The sequence below is a fragment of the Phocoena phocoena genome, chromosome 16, assembly GCF_963924675.1.
Source record: "Phocoena phocoena chromosome 16, mPhoPho1.1, whole genome shotgun sequence".
Taxonomy (NCBI): domain Eukaryota; kingdom Metazoa; phylum Chordata; class Mammalia; order Artiodactyla; family Phocoenidae; genus Phocoena; species Phocoena phocoena.
This window is the reverse complement of record NC_089234.1, coordinates 32,639,161-32,664,492: the sequence shown is the minus strand read 5'-3', so window position 1 is coordinate 32,664,492 and position 25,332 is coordinate 32,639,161. Positions and strand designations below refer to the sequence as shown.

The 25,332-nt window shown below is 41.6% G+C and overlaps 1 protein-coding gene and 1 pseudogene across 2 annotated transcripts in view; one reads left to right on the top strand and one right to left on the bottom strand.

Annotated features, from left to right (window-relative positions):
- The window catches only part of PLCE1 (phospholipase C epsilon 1), a 273,926-nt gene that overhangs the window by 138,567 nt on the left and 110,027 nt on the right, over positions 1-25,332 (top strand). For both annotated transcript variants that reach the window (XM_065893739.1, XM_065893740.1), the window contains exon 3: positions 9,474-9,790. In XM_065893739.1, the coding sequence (XP_065749811.1) occupies positions 9,474-9,790 (317 nt within the window). The remainder of the gene's footprint in view (positions 1-9,473; positions 9,791-25,332) is intronic.
- Positions 5,721-6,462, bottom strand: LOC136136528 (mitochondrial import inner membrane translocase subunit Tim29-like; annotated as a pseudogene).

Sequence of the window (25,332 nt, the reverse complement as noted above, 5' to 3'; positions counted from 1 at the left end):
AAAAACAGCTAACTACTGAGAGCTGAATATGCACTAAACGTTTTACATGCATTTTCTCATTTTAATTTCCCTATCATCACGGTGACATGGTTGTAGAGAACTTACCCGAGGTCATGCCACAGGTCAGTGCCTGAGGTGGGCTGCAGCCCCACACCTGTGTGACTCCCAGGACCTCACTCATAACCACTGGATTATACTCTCTGTTTCCCTGTTTTCTCCTTCTGGGGGAGATTTCCCCCAAGAGTTTACAGCACTGGAGGTTCTAACCACACCAAGTAGGGGAGACAGTGGAGTAGAGAGGGAATACCCTGGACTGGGAGTTGGGAGCCAATTTTGCCAATAATCAGCTCCATGACCTTGGGCAAGAAGCTTGACCTCTCAGAGGCATAGCTTCCTGATTTGTAAAGTGTAGAAAATTTGTCCCAACTATTCCTGAATGTAGTCCTTCCAGCTCAAGCATTTGGTCCAAGTCCTGCCTCATTTACCTACCACTGGGAAAACTTGATTGTCAGTTGTATAGAAACACTGAGAGGAACAAATCCTTCAAGTCAGTGTAGGGTGGTGATTTGGGGAGCCTGGACTTTGGTGTTAGACTGATGTGGCACTGCTTCCATCGCTAATCTCAGGGTGATATTGAGCAAGTTCTGTAACCTCTGTCCCCATCAGCTAAAATGGGTATAATAGCATAGGGTGCTATGGCATAAAGTGCTTGTGAGGACCGAGTGAGACCTCTTTAGGGAGCTTAGAGCAGTTCTTGGTGTACAGTAAGTAGTGGTTATTATATATTTAATAATATTATAATTTATTTAGTGTTATTATTATTGATGGTTATAATTATAAAATAGAGACACAGAATCCCTTAAGGGTAATTAGTATATGTTTAAGTAGCTCAGCCAGATCAGACTCTGGAGTTCAGGTGACCTGCTTGGGCTGTGTTCTAGAACTAGCCACATCTACTGGGTTGGCCATCAGGAATGTGCTGCTGGGTACAAGGGCATTAGATTGTCACTGACACTCCAGAGTTTCCCTCCTATTAACTTGGAGTCAGTAATGCCATTTTCCTCTCAAGCACGGCATCTTATTACAGCTTACCATGTGAATTTTGGCTCAATTAATTTTGTTTACCCAAAATCATCAGAAATAGATTGGTGATCAATGGGAGAGACTGCTAAAACATTTGGTTAATGTGCCGTGAAAAGAAAAGAAATTACTGCTCCCTGGAAATTTCCCAGTGTGGGCAGGGAATTTTTCTCTCTTTCAATGTTTTTTGAAACATAATAAGCACATATAATGGTATATTTACAAATTCTATCACAGTTTTATTTCTAACAATAAAAAATAGTTAAACATAACATTGACTACTAAAGAGCCATTAAGATCCAATATTAGAAAACTAGTTTTAGAGTTGGGGAAATGTGCACTATAGAGTAAGTTGGGTTTTTGTTTTAAGTTTAGAAAAAAAGTATGTGTTCTGATGCTAATTTTGTAAATGTTATATATATATATATATATATATAGAAAAAATGTGAAATGCTACAACAAAAATATTAGCAGAGATTATCTGTGGGTGTAGGATTATTGATTATTTTAATTTTCTTCTGTATATGTCTCTAAATTTTTTTATACTTTCACAGTGAGCTCGTATTTCATTGGAAATCAGGGTGCAGAGTTACTTTTTATTAATAAGAATTCTGTCAGATTTTTTTCTTCTAAGAGGCTCTTCAGTCCCATAAGGAGTTTTATCTGAATATGGCTTAATTCTCAACCTAGGCATATTGGTTTTTTCTTTTTTTTAAAGTACGACTTAGAAATAATATGCTTCATTGATTTTGTGAACTTGTAAAATCATGCAGTTTTGAGGACAAACCAGACACATTTGTTGCAAGATTGATTGTTACTCTGAAAACCAATAACAGATAATGAGAAAGAATCACCAGTTAACTAACCTTTCTCTAAATCCATTACTTCCCTGTTGAAAGCAATTTTCAACTCTGCCTGAGACTGTCTTTAAGCCAACTCTGAATCTTTCATAAAATGAAATCAACATCCTTCCTCTCCTGTCTTATCTTATATAATTGGAATTGTATCACTCAAAGGCTACTAAATGTGGAGTTGATGAATCCAGTGCTTAAGTTAAAAAAATAAAGGGATTGTCTACAAAATGAATTCAAATCAAAGAAAAATGTATAGAGTAGATATAATAAAAGTTTTTCGTACTTTCTTCCCTAATTGTAATTTGAAGAAATTTTTCAAAACCAGTATTGCAATATTTGGAAAAGATCTGAGCAGCTCAAATGCCAAACCAGTTTGTGCCCATGAGAAGATTAGAATTTTGTACTCTGGATGAATTTTTCAGATACCATTTTGATATTTTTTTTTAATACTGTCAAACCTACGTTAGAAAAAAGTTCAATGAAACAGAACCGTGCAATATATAAACACTTTCATTAGTTTGGTGTGTACTAGACAGATACAAACATATACCTACATTTATAAATTCTTTTTCCTCCAATAGGTTCATATTGCATTGTTCCCAACTTGCTATTTTTTTCACTTAAATTTTCAATTATAGTACCTATGAATTTACCTCACTTTGTCTGTATTTTTGCAAGAATTTCTGTCAGATAAAATCCCAGAAGTGGAATTGCTAAGACAAAGGGTATGCATGTTTAAGTTTTTGTTTTGCCTTGCAAGAAAGTCTGTGCCCATCACACCACCACTCACAGAGAGTGGGAATGAAAAATAACATTTTAGAAGCAGAGCTATGTGGCAGTTTCTCCTAAAGGTTTTACCTTTGTAAATATATTCATACATACATACTAAGCTACCATCAAAATATAATGCAAGTACTATATTCTATTTTCCATTAAAGTCAGATTCCTGTAAGGTATAATCCTGCCTAACTTTTCAACCACCTCTCTCCCTACCCAGAAAAGACTGTGTGTGTGTGTGTGTGTGTGTGTGTGTGTGTGTGTGTAACAGAGAAAAGCAGAGAAACAGACTCAGCAGGAAATCAGGGGAATCCTTCTCTCCTGCAGAAGATCTCTCAAAATGTTGACCGTAGTAGATGGTAGACTTTTGGAGTCAGAGCTGAATCTTAGTTCCAGCCCCATCTCTTAGTAGCAGATTGCTTAACATTTCTGACCCTCAATTTGTCATTTATAGAATGGGGGTAATCACGCTTGCCTGACAGTGTTCTTTGTAAAAATTAAAACGTGTTACTTCGTGCAAAGGGCTAATAAATGGTGAGGTGCGGGAGCTAGGTGAGTAGCTCTTGTTGAGATGCCAGAAAAGGATTAGGGTGACCAAGCCAAGAGCATCCTGGATGGTAAAGCTTTGAAGACTTTTGCAGAAAGACTTGAGGAAATAGCATTCTAGTTAAAATATGCTATGTAGGGCTTCCCTGGTGGCGCAGTGGTTGAGAGTCCGCCTGCTGATGCAGGGGATACGGGTTCGTGACCCGGTCCAGGAGGATCCCACATGCCGCGGAGCGGCTGGGCCCATGAGCCATGGCCGCTGAGCCTGCGCGTCCGGAGCCTGTGCTCCTCAACAAGGAGAGGCCACAACAGTGAGAGACCCATGTACCGCAAAAAAAAAAAAAAAAAAACGCTATGTAATACTACACCTTTCCAACCTCCATGTTGTAGTAGTGTTTATCAGTCTTCTCTCCTAGGATGTTCAATATCAACAAGGATCTTTTCTTATTCACTGAATCCCAACATCAGTGTAGTCTGAAACAAAACCTGGCACATAGTAGGCATCAATGAGTGAATGGAGGAATTTCTGCTTAACCTTTCTTAACCCCATTGAGATATATTGGCAGCTAATAAGGCTGGCCCCTGGACACAGAGCACATCCATGGTGACTCAGGCTCAGCTTGGTGTAATGCCGAGTACTGGGCAAGGAGCCAGAATCTTCCGATTCTCTCTCAGCTTTTACCAGTTCCAGGGCTGACCACTCACAAGCTGGATTCTTCAGCAAATCTCGTAGCAATTTAACTCAAGCTTTATGAAAAATAGGGTTAGCCATGCTAACCTATCATGGCTCCCTCACATTACGTTAAGAGAGTTTGTGAGATTACTTGGTAAACTCTAGACTTGCGTATGAGACACAGCAATAAAGACCTTTTGATAGGGACCAAAAGGCAAAAAGAGAAATCCATGGGAAGTGGCAGGTTTTGCTGAGCTCTAGGCCAAGCCCAAGGCTCTTCTGCGGGCTTGCACCTAAACTAAAGTTTCTGAACAAGTGCTAACCCTGAGGGAGGGAGCAGAATTCTAGGGGTGGGAGTTATGAAAGCCACAATACCCAGGGCATTGGGTGAAGAGTTATCAAGGAAAAGTACTTATCCAGTGTAGGGCTTTTCTGGATATTTCTGGGTTGCACAATTTGTGGACAGCCCCTGGGAATGGCAGTTCATAGGCAAGATGAGGGCTTTCTGATCACCAGAAAGGAAGGAAGGAACCAAGGATTAAGTGGATGTCTTTCATAGCAGCATCCCTCAAGGGAAGACTTGGCCCAGACTCCCCTCCTTCAAGGTGGGGCGATTGCCTAGATCCACCGGGAGACCCAAAAGTTTAGGCTGTACATTTCTTCACGTAAATGTTTGGATCCTCCTACCACCCCCATTGTTCCTTCATGAGCCACACCTGTTCTCTAGTGCCTTCTGGAAAATAAAGCTTCCTTCATTTTCTACAGTGATGCTCCATCTCTCTTAACGTATGCTACAGCCATCGGCAATGACTTGCGGTTTCCTAAATAAGCCATGGTCTCTCTCACCCTTAGACCTTTACATAGATCTTTACATATTGCCTTTGGCAATATGGCGGACTAAGGTTCTTTGTTTTTTTTACTTTTTGTTTTTTTGGTTTCATCTCCTGGTTTATTAACTAGCCACGGGCCACATCAGTGACATAGGTAGTCTCATTCCTCTAATATTAGTTTTAAAAGTACGATTATAACCCAGCTATGTACACCAACATATTCCTTTCCAGAGGATTCTGTGTTTTTAGGGTTACTGAGATGTAACATAACCAGAAGCTATGATTCCATATTGATTTCCAGATCAGAAAATGCTTTATCCGTCCAGGTCACTTTAACATCACTATCATACACCTATGGTAAAAGCAAGTTGCTTTTGCAAAAAGTTTAGTCATTCCAATGTCAATCTCCTGGTGTTTGGTACTGCTTGTAGAAAACGTTACCATTTGGGGGAAGCTGGGGGAAGGGTACACAGGATGTCTCTGTTATTTTTCCAGTTTCCTCTGAGACTACAATTTAAAAAATCAATTTAAAAAAATGTTACTCATGGAATAGAGGATAAACATTTCAGTTCAAATTTTAAAACGAAAATCTGAAAATTCTTAGGAGAGCTTGGGAGTCACCTAACAACTGTGATGCCTCAGTCAGGGGAAGGGTGAAGCCCAGTGAACATAGGCTTATTTCCTTCTAAAGCGTCTTACTAACTGGCAGTGCTAAACATGACATGGCATGTCGCTCTTCTCTCCCCAACTCCTAGACCAAGGAGGATCTGAATTAGCGTCAGCTCAAAATCAACAGGTGAGAGGGAAGCCCCCGATTTTGTGAAAACTCAGGGAGAGAACAGTGCAAATAATTTATTTCTGTCACTCGGCGTTTGAGGCTCACTCGCACCAACTGCACAATCCCGGGCCAACAGTCTGCCAGGGCTCAGAGCCCGATCGGGACCCAGGCTGGTCTGGGTTTCATCTCGCGACTTCCGACGGCACCAGCGGGTCGGCCTGGCTCAGGGCGAGCTGGTCCTTCTTCCCCTTCTGCAAGACCTGCTCCTCCCACAGCTCCTGGTCCCACCTGATCGTCGGTGAGCACCACGGGCTTGTACTTCTCGTCGAAGAGCCGCTCGTTGGCCTCCGAGTGCAACTGGTGGGGCCCGACGGCGCGCAGATGTGCCGGCAGGTGCAGGAACTCATCGTCGTTGATGTCACAGTCGTGCATCCGGGCCCCCAGCACCCACCAGCGGCCCACGAAACCCACATCCAGGATCCGGTCCAGGAAGTCGACCCAGCCGGGCTGCAGGTAGCGGCAGCGGGCCTGGCAGAGGCTGGCCTGGGCGTCGAAGGGGCCTGGGCTCACGTGGTGCAGGCAGCCGCGGCCCCGCAGCCAGAGCAGCAGTTGCACGAACGCCTCCGAGTCACGGTTGCGTGTGGCGGGGCGCCAGCAGCAGGAGGGTCCCTGTCGAGTGGAGCAGCGCCTTTTAAAAGGCCACCGCGCCGCCCAGCAGCCCCCCGTACACGGCCGCCTGCACGGGTCGCGCCTTCGCCACCGCCACGCTCCCGCAGGCTTCAGCGTAGTTCCGAAGCAGCGCGCCCACACGTCGGGCTTTGAGGCCGCAGTGTCACCAGTCTCAACGCGGCTTCGGGGCCAAAAGGGACTAAGGTTCTTTGGAACCACTAACCCCACAAGCACCCGAGGCCCTGTTTCCCCCATTGACAAAACCTTTGAGGTGACTGTAATTCCCATGCAAATGATATAGAGATAGACAGCAAGGTTGAAGAGAGCTGCTGTGTGCTGTGATAGTTTATGCCCCTTGTGGAATTTATTAAAGGCTCTGAGAAGTCCTGCAGTTAAAATAGAAAAAAAGAAAGCTTGTTTAACTTTGTTTAACCCAGTATGTCTCTAAAGTATTAACCAAGGAACGGTGTTTTGCATAAATTCAGTGTTACACACTTTGGAAAATACCTGTTTAAAGTATGGGAACATTCTTATGAATTTATAAGGAGGAAAGGAGAGGGCACTTTTGAGTTTCTATGTGCTCCATTCTAATGTAGTTGTAATGTAGTTGTTGACATGATGGTTCCAGGCTGAACAAAGAAGGGAAAACTGTCCATGCTCTAGGGTCAAATCCTTACCTTTGGTGTTTGAAGAGTTCATTTTATCAGATCACTGCAAGTAAGCAAGCGCAAGAAGTTGATTTATACTAACTTAAATCACTTGAGATGCATCTAAAATCCAGAATGACAATGTGATATTCTATCGCTACATGAGGTTATATGCTGAGTGATCAAGAACATGAGCTCTGAAGTCAAAAAGACCCTGATTCAGATCCCAGCTTCCTAGCTTCCTATTTATGTGACCTTATGTGAGCCTCACATAATAGTGCTATCTACCTCCTAAATTAATCCATATAAAGTACTGAACTCGGTTATCAGGGAAATAGAACTTGAAGACACTGTGTCTCACAGTAAATTTTGTTAGGCTGTTAGAGTGTCTAGAGATACAACCCTATTCTATTGTAGAATAACTATTAACTGGAGAACATGGGGCTGAGAGCAAACATTGACTGTAAATGAGATTGATAATTATATTCATCAGAAATTTTCTAAAAATTTTTTCACAAGAGAACTACGGTTGCCTGTGGGATTAATGAACTTTGCTCCACAAATAATGAGGAATGATCAGGGGTCACAGAGCTCCTGGGTCTTTAATCCATCATAGAGTTGCCCATGTTGCAGAGAGGGAGATCTGATGGTGACTTACAGCTGAGAGTTGGGGCAACGTGGCCTGTGAATAGGAAAGAGGAGATTAAAGGGGAGCTCAGCAAGAATGAGAGAAAGCAGGAAGTATTTTAACAGCTGCTGTTTAAATGTAGAACTTGAAGAACACAAAGTATGTCCCCAAAAGATTTCTGGGATGTTTCTTTGTGGTGCATGATAAAAAATCCCCGAGTAATCCTGCTTTAAGGAAACCTACACTAAAGGTCTACATTATGTTTCAAGGTTTCTAACCTCAGATTTGTGTTTCCTTTGAGTGTGATGCTGTGCTTATATTGAGACACATGGGGCCACTACATTTATTCAAGTTACAGCTACCAGGCTTCTTTTTCTTCTTTTATTCAAATTTGTTTAGGTCTCCTTTATTGCTATTTCCCACAAATCACTAGATTCCTCTTCATTCATTGTAACATCATGTGATTCATGTCTCAAGATACATTGTGATTTACAATATATCATGTTATTTACATATTGTATTACATTATCTCTTCTCTTGCATATTAGATAAGCAGCTGTTTCATAAGATTTGGGAGTTACTTTTATTTCCTTCACAGAGTGCTATGCTTTGAAATCATGTCTTAGAGCTGGTTAATTCTGGGAAGACTTCCTATATATGGTTAATTCCACTGTACATAAATTATCAGTGTTAGAAACTGTAATCTGCCTCTGTCATCATTCAGGCTACATTCTGATTCAAGTTGGGGGAAATCTGGTCACTTTCTCAACCATTCAGCAAGTTGGAGAGTGAAGCCACGTAGGCTTGATTTGAGTACCTGCCTTATTTTAATTATTTTCAAATATGAGCTTAGAGAGAACCAAATATGATTTTGTATTCCAAATCAACACTGTGATCTAAGAGCCAGGCGCTCCCAGGACAGACCTGGTTTCCATTTTTCTGTTCCATCCACATCCTTATTGGTTAATTAATTTGAATAGACTGCGTGGCCCGATTTTTGGATCAGAAGATATGGTCGCCATACTCACAGAAGAAGGAATCAGGGAAAGTAGACTGCCCTTTAGGGAAGGTACATGATGAAGGGTAAGGCTAGTTGGAGTTTAAGGGATAAGGGAAGTTTTACTGGTTTGTATTTAAGGATAAGGGAAACTAATATCTGTGTAGGCAAAGAAGAATCAGTGGGAAGAAAGGGATTGAAGGTGGAGATATCCACTGAGGCAAAGTGAATTTGTGCTAAGGGAATAATTTTGAGCCTCTGAATGAATGCCTTTGGTGCTTCTATCTAATGCACTCATTAATTTCCCTCTCGCTAACACCTTCTTATTACCAGTTGTGGAGCAGGGAATGAGATTTATTTATTTTGTTTATTTAGATACATCTCCTCATTACCTATTTCTTCCTTACGTGTATAGGTGGTTCTGTCCCTGCACACCTCCAGGTAAATCTCAGTGGAATCAGAGTCTTTGAGGGCTCAATGCTGGCAGAGCAGACCGTGAAGTCTTGAAGCCTGGTGTGCAGAGGGTCCCTGGGTCTCCTGCGTGTTCAGACATAGGGTGCATATGCCTATATGTGTACAGGCCTCCTCCCCCTACTGCCTTCTTCCCTCTTCCATTTCAATTGCTGTGCCCATGCCCACCCGCATTTCTTTTCATGGTGATGGTTAGTCCCGGAGGATGAGGAAACAAATGGTACATTTTACTTCACTGCTCCTGTACAGAGTGTCACAGTGAACTGGTTAGGGAATGGTGTGCTAGATCAGTTCTGCTTCTGAAAATAGGAAACTAAGCCTTCCCCTACCCCCAAGGAGTGGGAGGGGGCAGGCAGGAGAGATATCAGAAAGGTCTCCAAAACAGGAGAGATAGTATAGAACGATTCACCAAGCAGAAACTTCAGTTGAGAAACCTGTAAAATTTTGAATGGCTCTAGAGTAAATATCTGTCATAGGGGATACCAGCCTTGGTGTAACAGTGACTTTTGTTGCTTTATTTCAGAACGCCAACCAGGCACCTCTATGGCCAATTCCAGTGCCCTCCCTTCAAGTTCAGCTGGGATCAGCAAGGAGCTGATTGATCTGCAGCCCCTCATCCAGTTCCCAGAGGAAGTTGCCAGCATCCTAATGGAGCAGGAACAGAATATTTACCGAAGGGTCTTGCCGGTTGACTATCTTTGCTTCTTGACCCGGGACTTGGGCACTACGGAATGCCAGAGGTCCCTGCCCTGCCTCAAAGCGTCCATCTCAGCATCCATTCTTACCTCCCAGAACGGAGAGCATAATGCCCTTGAAGATCTTGTGATGAGATTTAATGAGGTAAGAAGCCACTCTGAGATGTTTTGTAATGATTTTTAAGCATTTCTCCTTTTAGGTTTGTTTGTTACTGATATCTCATCTACCTGTCTGTCTGCCCACTTCCATGATGACTGTCTCTTTTCCAGGCAATGAGATAGACACACTGTCATCCTCCCTTTCACTTCACTCCACCCTTCAGCCTAATTGAGACCGTCTCCATCCCATACCATTACCATGTCCACAAGCCTTCTCCCTTTGGACAACCAGTATCCCCCCCGCCCCATTTTCTCTATGCCCTTGCCAAAATATTCTCCCTGGGCCCATTTTCAAAGATTCTCCCCCTGTTCCTACAAGTGCTTTTAAGACCAGATGTCTCAATTTTGGCTTTGGCCAAGGGATCATGGGATCTGTCTGGCCCACTCTGTCTTCCACTATCAGACCTCCTCAGCAGAAAGTAAACACTAATATACGTGGGTAAGGAGAGCTGGGAGGAACATGGTCATGAGGGGCAATGAATCACCTCATTCCTGATCTCTGCATCCCATCAAGCTCCTCAGCCCCAGAAAGTCCCTCCATGGCCTCGAAGGCCTTGCCAGAAGGAAGTTCTAAAGAGGACAGGTGTGACCAGAGTCTGGGAACACCTAGGAAGGAGGCAGTGTAAGAGCTCTAGGCACTCACTGGGAGGAAAAGAGCCAATGGCTGGCCACCCTGTGGCCCTGGACCAAGGATAAAGGACAGGATGGAGAGGAGGTCGCCATGCTGTGCTAGGGTCACAGGCTGCTCCTCTCTCAGGCTTAGAGAACACTTTCATTCCATAGCATAACCCCACACCCAGACCTTTCTGTTCTATATTTTATTTCTTCTAGACTTCATTTCTTTGTCTTGAATATTAAAACACAAAACTTCAGTCTGTGTGTTCGGTGGTTGTTGGTTGGTTGAATTCCACAAATACAGTAGTTTCCTACTTTAGTCATTTAGTAAACTACCTAAATGCTAAGAGGATGCTCCCATCCTAGTTCGTATATATCTCTGATTGACAGAGGATCAATCAGCCTTTGTTACTTAAACACTTTCCAACTATAGCAGTTCACTTTGCAGCCTCCATAGCCTTCCAGTCATGACCCTGGTGATGGTTGTATCACAACAGTGATAAAGTGGATGGAAAGTGTTAGAGGCTGAGCTCAAGCAATTCTGTATCCAGACATGCCTTGAGCATCATTCCTCAAAGGGAGATCCATTATCCATAGGAATTGCTAATATCCATCTAGCACCGTCATACTAATTATTTAATATGTGCCACTTATTTGTTCCTCACAACAACCCTGGGAGACAGATCCTTGTCATTGACCCCACTTTAGCAATGGGAAAACTGAGACATGAGGAGATGAAGTTCTTCGCCCAAGGTCACACGGGCGGTAGGTGACAACAGTGAGACTCAAGCCCAAAGAGTCAGGTCTCAGAGCCTGGGCTTTGAACCACAACAGTATCCTGCCTCTCACCTGTATCAGGCTCATACTGAGGGTGACACCTGCTAAATAGCAGATTCCTGGTCCACTCCAAACTGAGTAAGACAGACTCTCTGGGAGTCCACATGAATGCTTGTAAACCACACGGCCCCCAAAGTTGCCTTTTAAAATAAATCTGATGTTCTTGATTTTCCTTGCTGATAAAAACAGAGTGGAAAATGAAAGTTCCAGTAAACTGGGTGATTGTATTAGTGCATTTTACTGTATATCATGAATTATTTTAAACTTCCTGATCGACTCACTCAGACATCCTTAGGACCCTACCCTTGTCCTTTGTCGCTATTGTTGTTGTTTTAAATTCCACCTGAAGTTAAAAGTGATTTGCCTGAACTTTAAAAAGCTAGTTTTAAGTTAGTTTTGGAGAGGGAAAACTTGGATCTCTTCCATTTAGTACCATAGCTTTGGGAATCAAAGATGAAACAGTGATTTCACTAATTCAGAATTAGTGATGATATGAACCACAGCTGGGTTAAGGCATGCTTGGGACTATCTCTGAAAATAGTTCAGCTAAGCAACTTCGAAATGTAAACAAGGTTTCTGGGAAAACACCTAAACTACTTAAAAGAGCAGTCTGTATTCAGGTATTCTCAAGCATCTGTTTTCGTACATATTATGCGTATGCCGATTAAAAAACCAGTCTAATGTAGTCATTACAGGCAGATCCCAAATGACCTACGCTAGGCAAAACTGGGAGAGCTAAATTCTAGTTGTTTTATATCCTTTCAGCTAAAAAGGCTTCATCCCATTGAAAGAGAATTCTTAAATTCAGATTTCACCTATTTAGAATGGTCTTGCCTCCAAATTAGCGTGGCTTTACTTTCTGTAAAGAAAAAGAAGAAAAGGAGCTAGCCTTTAGGACTGGACTGGACATTGTCACTTTTTTTTTCTTTTAATTATATCGGAGTATAGTTGATTTACAATGTTGTGTTGTTAGTTTCAGGTGTACATCAAAGTGATTCAGTTATACATATAGTCATTCTTTTTTAGATTCTTTTCTCATATAGGTTATCCCAGAATATTGAGTAGAGTTCCCTGTGCTATACAATAGATCCTTGTTGCTTATCTGTCAGTGTCACATTTTTTAATCCCACTAATCCTTATGACAGTTATGTAAGGCAGTTATTATCTCTGACTCACAGGTGAAGAACGTGAAGCTTAAACAACAAAATAAATAATGATAGTATTGGACTGTGGTCCATAGAATAAAGTAAATATTCATGAGTCCATACTGATATAAATAAATAAGTGAATAAATAACTCAATGGGAGGAGAGGGAGAGGTACAGCTCTTACTTATAAAAGATTTCAAATTAATAAATGTAGAAGGGATGAGGGAAATGAGAAATCACCATTAGGACACCCCAGCGATAAATTGTTACAGGCGGGAACCACTGATGAGTGCTAAAATTATTGAACAAAATATGAGAAACAAGATATTTGCATAGTCTCAAGGTATCTATTCACAAAATATGTATTAATTATAAAAGGAAAAATAGAACAGTGGAGAACCCCAGTAGATACCCATCTTAAGTAAGTGCTCAAGGTCAACATGACCAGTCATAAGACATATTGATGTCTTATTACTGGTCACATCTCCTGATGTGATGCACTCAGAAGGACTAGATATAGTCTCTATGACGTATTTGCCCCCCCTAAAAAAAATAACCTAACTCTAATCATAAGAAAAAAAACCATCAGGCAACCCCAAATTGAAAGACATTGTACTCTTCAGAAGTGTCAGGGTCATGAAAGGTAAGGAAGGACAGAGGAATCATCAAAAATTAGAGGAGACCAGGAGTCATGACAACTAAATGCAGTTTGGGATCCTATTAGATCCTAGACTAGAAGAAGAATACTGATGGGGAAACTGAGGAAATTCTAATCAGGCATGTAGTTTAATCAGCATGAATGTATCAATGTTAATTTCCTGGTTTTGATAAAGGGACTATATTTATGAAAGATGCTAACACTGGGAGAAGCTGGGTGAGCTATGTATGGGAACTCTCTGTATTTGTATAACTTTTCTGTAAATCTAAAATTACTTCAGAATTAAAAGGTTTAAAAAAATAGTGAAGCTCAGAGAGGTTGAGTCACTTGTCCAAGGTCACACAGTGGCTGAATGAATGTCAGAATCCAGATGTCTGTCTTTAAAGTCTGTTCTCTTCTCAGCCAACTGCCTTGCCTCTCCACTTGTTAAATTACCAAGTTAAAGTTTGTAGTAAAACCAGAATATCTGATTTTGAATTTAATTAGCCTCGGTCTCCTTTCCCTCTTCCCTCCCTCTCTCTACTTCTTTTCTAAACCTCCTGTGCATCTACCCTTTTTCTACTCCTACCATTTCTGTTTTTATCGAATTTCCTATTACCACTCCATTCCTTCACTTAAGACTTATTTATTGAGTGCCTACTATGCTATAACCTTTTCTTTTTTAATTGGTGTGTCACACACTCTTTTAAATAAGAAATGAGCAATATATGATGAAAATTTACAACATTATTAGCCCATACTTTGGTTCTGTCAAAATTGGATTCACAAAATAAATGCACTTTCCTCAGTGGAAGTAAAATATATATTTTTTGAACATGGGAGAATCTCAAAGACAAGAGAGAGACTACTAGCTGCATTGCTAGTTACTTAGGAGAGAAGCGAATGCATTTGTTCATACATTCAGTCATTCAGTTAACATGTTTTCAGCACTTCTCAGAAGCAGAAGACCATGGTGGATAAGCACTAAGGGAAATGAGTAACAGTCTGCAGCTGCCAGAAGCTACCAGTCTTAAATTGTAGTCAGGCATGGGCACGAATCACTCCCAAAAGAGGCAGAAAATACATGCAGTGTGAGTGGCACAGATGGTGGGAGCCGAGGTGTCTAGGTGGGTGATCAGAGCTCTCTCTGCTCAGCACTGGAGTTTGTGGCTGGGCCTTGAGGGATGCTGGGATAGAAGGGGACCATCACGGGAAAGGGAAGGAGGACATTCCAGACGAGAACACAACCAGTTCTTGTCATGAGCAAGAAAGATTCATGGCCTAAGGAGGCAGCTTGCTGCTCGTTGTCAGTAAAACCTGAGCATGAGCTAGAAGTTTCCCGAATTCTTACAACTATTTACATAATGACTTAATTGTAATGTGGGGAAAGGGGAGAAAATCCCTGATGCCTCTCAAGCAATGTTGCTTAACGTTAGTTCTTAGGAAAATATGGTTAAAATGCAATTCCGGGTACAATCATGAAACAACTGAAAGTGTTTGGCTTACATTAAGGAAGGCCAGGAGATAAATCATTTAAAATCAATTTAGACTGTGGCTTGGAAGCAATTTGTCTCCCCATTTCTCTATCTCCTGCCCGATGTCGAGACTGGTACTCACCGGAGTGACTTCTCTTTATCCTTGCAAGTAAACAGAAGCAGGTACAAGGGGCCAGCCCCCAAGCCGGTGGTAGTCAAGGGGGCACTGGGGGTGGGCTCCATCCTGCTCCACTTGGTTTGGGAGACAGGGCTTCCTGAACCCTTTTGATCTGGACACCTCTCTGTAGTCATATCATCGACCTAAAGCTCAAAGAGCCCGTGTTCTCTCTTCCTCCCTTCAGGTTAGGCAGGCTCACTTCCTGGCCACCCACGATGTCTCTTGCTCTGACCGGCTCAAATCATGTTGTCTTTTTTCCCTCCTCTTTCTTCCTCTCTCCAGCCTCTACCTGTAGTCCACATTCCTTTTGATCTTACTGTTTTTTAATTCCTCTTCGAATACATTCCAGAGCCATTTATCCCTTCTAAAAGGAGACAGAGAGGCATTTTTGGTAGATAACTTTACCAAAGAGATCACACACTTTAGCACATGCATTTGAGAAGATATGAAAGGCAGATAAAGATTGAGGAGCATCCTTACTCCCTTTGCGTTCATGCCCTTTTCTCGCGAAGGACTGTGATGGAACATGGTTTGGGGAGGTGTATTCTGGGATCACAGTTCTGAGTCACGAGTTCTCAAACCTTATGACTCATCAATATAGCCTCTGCTCCTGTCCTGTTGTTCACCCACTGATGATCTTTGGGGCTGGAACTCATCATGGTCTGCATCCACAGCTGGTCCTCAGGATCCGTCAACAGAGTAAATTTTCAGCTCCATAACATACCACTGTCCACATCACTGCCAGACACTCTTTTGTGTAACAGTTGATTTCTCTGACTGAGGGCTGGTTTTCAGCTTCAAAAGGCCATTAACAGGTTTACTTTTTCCTATGCCCTGAGAGAGCAGTTTTTCTTGTCAGGTAGGTCTTAGCAAGACCATTCTCTGGGCTCCTCTTTCAAACCAGCTGGTCCAAGAGCAAGTGATGAGGCCAAGATTGAGCCCACAGTTATACTGAGACCCCAGAAGGCTCTGGAGGGATTCCACCTGGCTCTTTGCCCCAGGTGACCTTCCTCCACCCTCCTGTGTTTGGTCAAACTAAGCAGTCATCAGCCCACTTCTCTAGCCACACAAATGTGGGCAGCCCAAAGTGACGCTCAGAGCTGTTCCTTCCATCTGGTGGGTTTCAGCAGATGTCAGCTCAATAGTTTAAAGGCCACCCTCTCTATAACGCATGCCAAGGTGCAGCCTAACTCTCTGGGAAAGAGCATAAGAATAAATAAACCATCTGGCCAGAGAAGGGCTGTTTGGGCCTGTGTCCTGTCAGCCAGAATTCCTTAGGTACTTCATAAGAGATCATGATCACTTTGACAAATTCCAACAAATTCCAAATCTAGAAGTCTGTCAGGTCGCAGCCAAGGAAAGACTATTTCGGCATAGTAAGGAAAAAGCATAACATGTGATAATGACCAAATGTGTTCCTTTACTTGGTTTTAAATTTGTACGTTTAACCATGTTAGGAAAGTTTCCTATCAAAGCTTTCCCCTCCCTCTTTTATGCAGAAAGCCAAGCAAATCATCTGTTCAGGTCTGCTGTACAAACTTTTTTCCTCATGTCTGAATACCCATGAGGTAAATTGTTAGTAAAGCCCTCTCAGGGTAAGGGAAATTTCAATTCACTTTGGAAAACCAGATTTTTCCTTGGGAAAGCACATCTCCCTAGAGGCACACCTCTGAGAGCAGAAATTGTATTCATTCCCCAGAATATTTCATGGCACATTCCCCGGTTAACAGAAATTTTAGTTCAGAAGTGTCTGGACTGAAAAAATACAGTAGGCAGTTAAACCACAGAGACTCAGCTGTGCAGGGCAGTGTTCTAAGAGCAAGGTTATTTGTAGGGGGCTTATCTGCCCTGGAGTCTATTGACAGCAAATCATGTTCAGTGGTTCTTGGCAACCAACACCCACAGGATTCTACTTACTCAGCCTAACACTAAGTAAATGATGGGGCTGGAAATGAGGAGGGGCTTCACAGCACACCAGAGCCAGTATTCGTGCTTCATCTACCTGGTGCCATTGAATCCAAAGCCATAAGAGCCTTTTTTCCTCACCTTGGTCTCTTATTCTGAATGAAACCGTTTGCTTCACAACAGGATTCAAATATTCTTTACTATTTCAACACATATGACATTGTTAACGTCCTTGTTGACTCCGTGATATTGAAAATGTGGCATTTCCTATGAACTGGGAGACTGTGGTCCTTGAAATTGGTGGGACAGTGGTGTCACAAGGTGTCTGAGGACATTGTCCCAGAAGAGGAACAGAATAAATTGTTATTTCGCAGTACCAGGCAGAAAAGGGATTTTAGGTCTTTGGCTTTTAAGGCTCCTTTTTGGCTTTGAGGGCTCCTTAGGTACTGGATGCCAGAGAATGTAGAATGACAAAAGAAAATTAAAAATTTTACTTTGTTTCTTTAGCTTCATTTCTTGACCACATCACCTCTGTAGTCTTTTTCCTCCTCTTTTTCTGTGTTTCAGTTTTGCATGAAACCTACACCCCCAAAAGTGATGGCTTTTGAAATTCAAAATCTTTAGTTACATCTGTACTCCTAGGAAGACTGGGAGTACAGTTTTTGTGGATTCTTTTTTTTTTTTTTTGGCTGTTCTCAGGCTGTGCTCAGAGTTGGGGCAGCAGGAGAAGGCGGTGGAGAGGGGCTGCTAAGCACCTTGTGAATCAGAACCTCCATGCCTGTGTTCATTCTTTGAGCATCAAACATTTTCCTTTAACAGTGGCTTTCACTGGTCAGCAGAACGAAAGCAATGGGCCTCAGAATATATATAATTTTTAAACATCTTCATTGGAGTATAATTGCTTTACACTGTTGTGTTAGTTGCTGCTGTATAACAAAGTTAATCAACTATACGTATACATATATCCCCATATCTCCTCCCTCTTGCGTCTCCCTCCCACCCTCCCTATCCCACCCCTCTAGGTGGTCAGAAAGCACCGAGCTGATCTCTCTGTGCTATGCAGCTGCTTCCCACTAGCTATCTATTTTACGTTTGGTAGTGTATATATGCCCATGTCACTCTCTCACTTTGTCCCAGCTTACCCTTCCCCCTCTCTGTATCCTCAAGTCCATTCTCTAGTAGGTCTGCATCTTTATTCCCATCTTACCCCTAGGTTCTTCATGACCATTTTTTTTTCTTAGATTCCATATATATGTGTTAGCATATGGTATTTGTTTCCCTCTTTCTGACTTACTTCATTCCGTATGACAGTCTCTAGGCCCATCCACCTCACTACAAATAACTCAGTTTTGTTCATTTTCATGGCTGAGTAATATTCCATTGTATGTATGTGACACATCTTCTTTATCCATTCACCTGTCAGTGGACACTTAGGTTGCTTCCATGTCCTGGCTATCGTAAATAGTGCTGCAATGAACATTGTGGTACATGACTCTTTTTGAATTACGGTTTTCTTAGGGTATATGCCCAGGAGTGGGGTTGCTGGGTCATATAGTAGTTCTATTTTTAGTTTTTTAAGGAACCTCCATACTGTTCTCCATAGTGGCTGTATCAATTTACATTCCCACCAGCAGTGCAGGAGGGTTCCCTTTTCTCCACACCCTCTCCAGCATTTATTGTTTGTAGAGTTTTTGATGATGGCCATTCTGACCAGTATGAGGTGATACCTCATTGTAGTTTTGACTAATGATTAGTGATGTTGAGCATCCTTTCATGTGTTTGTTGGCAATCAGAATGTTTTTTAAATATACACATGCCTGGAGCCAGTCCCCAGGAGATTCTGTGGACTCTCTGTGGATCCGTGGTGGACCCAGGGATATGTATTTTTTAAAAGCTCCACAAGATAATACTGATGCCACCAATGGTTGAGAATCACTACTCTAGACCATCAGACACAAAGCTGTATCCCAAAGCAAATAGAGGGGGAAATGATTCCTGTCTTTGGAACAGGAACTATTATAATAGTTGATAATTGTCCAAAGTAAATTTAAATAAATGTGATGACTTGCTTGCTTGCTTTCTCTTTCTTTCTGTCCTTCCTTCCTTCTTTCTTTCTGTATTTTTTTTTTCATTCTTTGCTCCTAAAGGACTTGGTTTTGGAATCTTAAATATTCAAACTCTTTTGTTACTATGACAGGATATTTTTATTCTTATTTACCCTGCTTAAAGCTCACATCATGTTTTTAGGATTTAGCCAACCTAGAAAGAGAACTGCCAAAGCCACTGACCCACTGGAGGCCTGTTTTATTCTGTCCAAAGCAGGCATCAAGTTACCACTCAATCCTGGGGTTGATAGAAGTAAGAATGAGTCCAGTGGAAATTAGTAAATAGACAAGTAAGATTTTGACATACATGAGTAGTATTTTTTAACTGAAAATAGTTAACATGACTCAGAGAAGCAGTGCAGCATCTCCTCAAGGCCCAATGTTCTTTTCCATCAGACATATCACTTTAAATGACACTGAACGCTGTGGGAAAGACCAGGTATGCTTTAGTCAGAGACTGGGATTTTGAGCCTCTCTCCGGGACTGAATTAACTGACCCTATTAGGATGTTTAATTCAACTCTCTGAAAAACCACTGTCTTAGAGATCCTTACTGCACATGTAGGAGCCAAGGAGGAATGTATTTATGCTTTGCTAAGAATCTACATTTGCCAAAGAGATTTAAACATTCATAAATCCAATTGCCTTCTCAATGCCTCCCGTTGGCTTTTTTCATTCAACAGATTTTTATTAAGTACCAACTTATATTCTAGGTACTGCTTTGTGTACTGGGGATATAGCAAAGAACAAGACAGATCCCTTCCACACACAGAGCTTACATTCTAATGTCTAAAAGGCATCTCAAATATGGTCAGAATAGAACTACTGCCTTCTCACAACCCCATTCACATACTACCCAGTATCTTCCCTATTTATCCCCGTCCTCCCCATCTCAACATCTATCTGGGTACTCAGTCTAACAACCTAGGAGTCGTTCTTGATTTACTCTCTTTTCCCAAACTGCCAACATCCAAACCATCAGCAGGTCCCATTTGCTCTACTTAGAAAATACATCTTGAATTGGACCACTCCTTAGCATTTCACCCGCCACCACCCTTAGAGCCAGTCACCACTGCACTCACCTCCAGTATTGCTTTCGTCCTTGCATATCCTATAATCCAATCCAAGATCACCCAGCGGCCAGAGTGACCTTTTAGAAACTTAAAGCAGATCAGGTCACACCCTTCTTGAAAATCCCCCCAGGTCTTCCTCTTGCATTTGGAATAAAAACGGCAAGACCCTGCATGATTTTGCCCCTGTTGACTTCTCCAACCTAACTTTATACCATCCACCCCTCTCTCTGTCTCTGTTCCAGCCACACTGACTTTCATTCTGTTCCTGAACACACTGAGCTAGTTTTCCCCACGTAGACTTTGCACTTGCTGTTCCCTCTGCCTAAAACCACCTTCCCCCCACTGCTGTCTTCATCTGATCATGTCTTCTGATCATGTCTCAGTTCAAAAGTCAGGGAAGCCATTGACTTGTTTACTTTTTTCCTTAGAAACCTGTTTATCCTCTTCACTGCTGCATGTCTGGTTCTTCGCAAAGTGCCATTTACATACTAGATGGTCAATAAATATTTAATAATAACTTGTGTTAGCAATTGTTTATTGAAATAGGAGCTGTTAGAAATAATAAGACAAACAAGACATGCCCCTTTGTTCAAGGAATTTACAATCTAGTTCTAGGCATATAAGACATAAAATATTGAAAAAATGTACATATTTAGAAAAAGGCAGTGCTTTTCACGGGAGAGACAGTGGTTAGAGACACGCCACAGGTAGTGGAAAGAGTATGATTCTGTTGCTAAGTCTGGTTTTGAGTGCAAGTTCTGCCACTTACTCACTATTGGAATCTAGACAAGTACGTGATCACATAACCTGATTTCAGCTTTGTATCTCCCACCTGTAAAATAGGATAATTTTATCAACTTCACTTGGTTATTAGAACATGTAAGCAAGCTAATGTGTATAAGATCCCCCAGCACAGGATAGGTACTCAATAAATAGTAATTAGCAGGATTCCATGCCACATGAGAGACAGGACTGATGTTCCGAGAGAGTGGAAGAGGGAGACCACACAGGCATATGTCCCTTGAGGTTGACCAAGGACTTCAGAGCCTTGGAGGTTGGGAAGACTTTTGCCAGACACAATTATGAACTTTATCGTTGATGAAGTTTCAGAGGTTATGTTATGTTCTCCTATCTCCACCAAATGTAAGAATCTCTCCCTTGCATAGTCTTATCCAGCTTTTACTAAAAAACTTTCAAAGACAGAGTTCACTCCATTTTAATGAGCTTATGATGTTAATGGAGCGTAATTTGTTCTAAAATCCTGCCTTAAATCGAACTGAAATCTGCCTCCTTATAAATTCCACCTGTTGCTCCCAGGGGAATAATAGAAATTGCCTTCCTTTGGTTTGGCTCTCTTGAGGTTGGACGTTCCCCACATTGTCCAAACTTATATTATTTTTCAATATTCTTCTTTAAAGTGAGTCCCCCTAATCTGTTCTGGACAGTGAGACTCTCCCTTTTTACAGTTGGGCCATTCTCCCGCTCTTTACTTTTTCCATCTAATTATTAGCCCCCGAAGGTCAACTAAAACCCCTAGACTTTTAGCATGCAAACGGCCATGCTCATCTTTTCTCTGTGCATGGGTTGCCTTTGTTTGTTGTTTTCTTATGTGGATGTAATATTTTATATTTAAGTCTACTAAATTTTCTCTTTTGGGGCATTCAGGCCTTTCAGATTTTTTTTTGAGTATTAATTTAGTTATGTATTGAATTAGCTACCACTCCCCATACTTTTTATATTCAGGCCTGATACATATGTCTCAAGTTTTCTAATGTAAATTGTAGGTAAAAATGTCAAACCAAATAGGAATTAATAGGAAGCCTTTTGACACATCATTAGGCTGCTCATCAGGTTGGCCTTGAACCATTTATCCCCTCCTTGCACAGTGTTTTTAAGCTAGATGTGAATTTCCTTAATGCAGTCCTCTGACAGATGTTTCTCATTTTGTCTCTGGGTATAACTTGAGATGCTCTGTGAAATGATTTCTTAAAACCAATAAACATCCTTGATATGTAAGTCAAATTATCCTCTAAATAGGAAAGAAAAAATGTGGTTAATTTGACAGATAGCTGTTTGAGGATGTCTAATGGTTATTCCATTTATTTAGATAACAATGATGATGATGATAATGGCAATGATGGTGATAGAGAAATTAATAATGTAGCCACTGTTAATTCTGTGCCTTGCACTGGACACCATGCCAAACACTTTACATACCTAATCACGTAGTTTTCATGCAACCCTGAAAGATGTGAATCACTGCTTTATTTTACAAATAAGAAAACTGAGATTCAGAAATGCTACATAATTTGCCCAGTATCACATAGCTAGAAAGTGGCTAGGCTTTCGTGACCCCAAAGCCCACATTCTTTGTTGTATTGCTATACATGTAGCACTATGCACCTATCAATAGTTACACAATAAATATTTGCCCCAGGAAATACCATGAATAAAGCAATGAGGGCAGAAAATGCTGGTTTGTTTGAGGGATTTGGGGGGTAACCAAGTAAGACTAGAACAGCATCTCCTATAGTTGTGGTGTGGGATGTCTGTATGCATTCTATGGAAAAATATTGCCCCGTGGTCTAACATATATGTCACTTGCTGGGCAAACAGTGATAACTAAGTTTTCCTTTCTGCGTTGCAGGACTTCTCAGGTCATTTATTGTGCTCGTGTACGCTGGGACTCTCTTAGAAGACAGTATGTCACAAACATACATGAGTATTGAGTATCTGTAGGCCTGATACCTATTATAGAACATGCTTTAAGAAACTCTGTCACATAGGAGAAGTAGGTGGATCTGTCACACAGGGGAGAAAGTGAGTCTGGGCCCTAATCCCTTAGCCTCTCAAAGCTCCTTGGCTACAGATCCTTTGAGAGCTGGAGAAAGAACAGGGAAGGAAGTGAGGGTTCAGCTCCAGGTCAAAGCAGGGCAGATTCTGTAGGAGGTGGGGTCTTGGTCCCTCCTGTCCTGGCACATGGGTCTGAACCACATGGATTTACCAGGTGAGACCCTAATCTCTTGATTCGGATTTCATAAGCCTCACACAAACACAAGTTTCATTCCTTTATCGTTACACCTCATACTTTAAAAATTATACAGACACTAAAATCATGTATAAATCAACAGGGTAGAAAACATGCAGGACAGGCCCTGGACAAAAGATGCAGCCAAGAAGTTGGCTGGCATTTCCAGCTTCCACAACAGTCTCTTCTATTCTCCCTCCCCCTCCCCCACCAGGTACGCAGAGCCACCATGAGGCCCAGTACCCCTCAGCCACACCAATTCATGTTCAAGTTGCCTTATCTTTTTGTTCCGAGTTATTCTGTAATTTTTAAAATGCTGTTCTCTTCCATGAAAAGTAAAGTCACCATATATTTGTGGCAGTTCTTTATTTGGATCAATCGAATATATAAATGCAACAAATACTCCCTGGAAGCAGAGAAAATCAAAATCTGTATATTTATAGTCCTTTGCTCTAATACTGCCTAAAAAGCTCCCTATTGCTATATAAAATACGATTTTTTAAATCTTTAGCTGGAGAAAGTAACAGCCAGTCTTGGGGGAACTTTTTAAGGTATACTTAAATTAAAACCCTTAATCGAATAGTGACACATTTATACTGTGCTTTACACTTCCACAGAGCTCATCACACAAGTTATCTCATTTAATCCTTATAGGGCCACTCTGATTTTGGATCTGGGGCTCCAGTCTGTCCTTCTGAGTCCAAGTCCAGGGCTCTTCCCCTCCATCACTGCAGCCTTTCACTCCTGCTGCATGCCTAGCATTTTGATAGATACTCCCAGAGCAGCTTTTCCTAAACACTGTGCTGCAGAACCCTGGTTTCTCAACCTGCTCTGGAGGAGAAAATTTTTTTTAAAATTCATGGTTCAGTACATTCCAGAAACATCTTTGCAGCTTCTTTCCTCTGTATTGATATTCCCAATGCACATTAGTGTACTGAAGGCTTAAGAAGTCCAGCAATAAAGACACTTACAGTTCACCAGCGTTTCACAAATGTATTTCACCTCAAACTTTATTTTCTTGATCTTTCTTCTAGTTTTGCAGAACACACTGCTCTTAAAAAAATCAAAGAGAAAAACTAGTAAGGAACAAAAAATACACATGTGAGATATTTAAATTATATTACAGTTGATATATGTTCCAGCCTTCCTCTGCTCAGGATGAGGGCTGCAGGTCAGTTAGGGGTGGACAGCTTCAAGATAGGTCAAGTGAATAGCAAAGAGGTAGAATGGCAGGGAGGACCTTTTCAGTGAGAGAACTAGCTTGATCAAACATATTCTAGGCAAGATCATGCATGATGGATTGAAGAAGGAGCCTGGGTGCAGGAAGACACATCAGGAGAGAGTCGAAGTAAACAACAGGAGATGACAGGGAGCCTGGTGTAGGATGCTGGTGAGAATAAAGGGGAAAATGGCTTCTGATCATTTAGAAAAAGAACCCCAGTAGTGCAGTGACCCATTGAATAGGAAGGCTCAATGAAAGAGAAAGCTCAGTGAAAGAGAAGGTTCAAGACTGATTTCAGGCTTTCCAGGCAGGGCTTTTGGAATACAAGGGGCCCCTGTGACAGCATCTGGGCAGTTACGAAGGCCATCCAGTGTGGTCAAGAACCCATGCTTTGATTCAGACATGCAAGTGTTCAAATCCTGACCCTGTTTCTTATTAGCACAGTGGACAAATTACTTTATTTCTCTGAGCCTATTTCCCCAACTATAGAAGGGGCAAGAATATTTTCCTCATGAGTTGTGTAAAGGTTAAGTAAGATAGTGAATCCTTAGCTCAGAATAGTGTCTGGTGCAGTGTAAGTGCTCAACTAATGTTATTTCTATTTTTACTATCATCATCATTATCTTGTAAGGAGATATTCAAGTTGGGACATGTAGGTTTTAGGGTGAGACTAAATTAAATAAATCACTCATTCATGCATTCATTCATCAAATGTTAGCCTTTAAGTTAACTATTTGCCATTTTAACTACAGAGTGTTTCATCTGCTCGGCTTATGTATGGATAGAAATTACTAGATCCTGTGGTGTATTTCCTCTGTGAATCGTCTGTTCCTGTGTCTTAACTACTTTCGTGCTGTGTTGATATCTGTGCTTTCCATTTGGTCTTCGGGGCACTTCTTCCTCAGCGTTTGGTTTCTGTCAAATTATACTCTTCCTTTGCAGTGTTGAAATCCTGACTGTGCCCAACCAGCGAGAAGCCTCACTTGAGTCCATTTCTCAACCTGGTGTGCTTTTTCTTTCTTTCTTTCTTTCTTTCTTTTTTTTTTTAACATTTAAACAAGTCCGATGTTTTAGCATAATAAAATAGAGGAAAAAAGCAAAAAAAAAAAAAAATTCAGGTGGGAAGTAAGCAGTGGGAGGTAGGAGCCAGGAGTTCATGTACTACGAGATCGAGGCTGCAGATACCATTTGGGAATAATCCCTACAGAAGGGATGGCTGAGCCATTAGAATTAATTTGCTTCCTAAGACATCAAGTGTGAGAGAGATCACTGGCTCCAAGGATCAAGCCTTGCTGACACCCACTGTC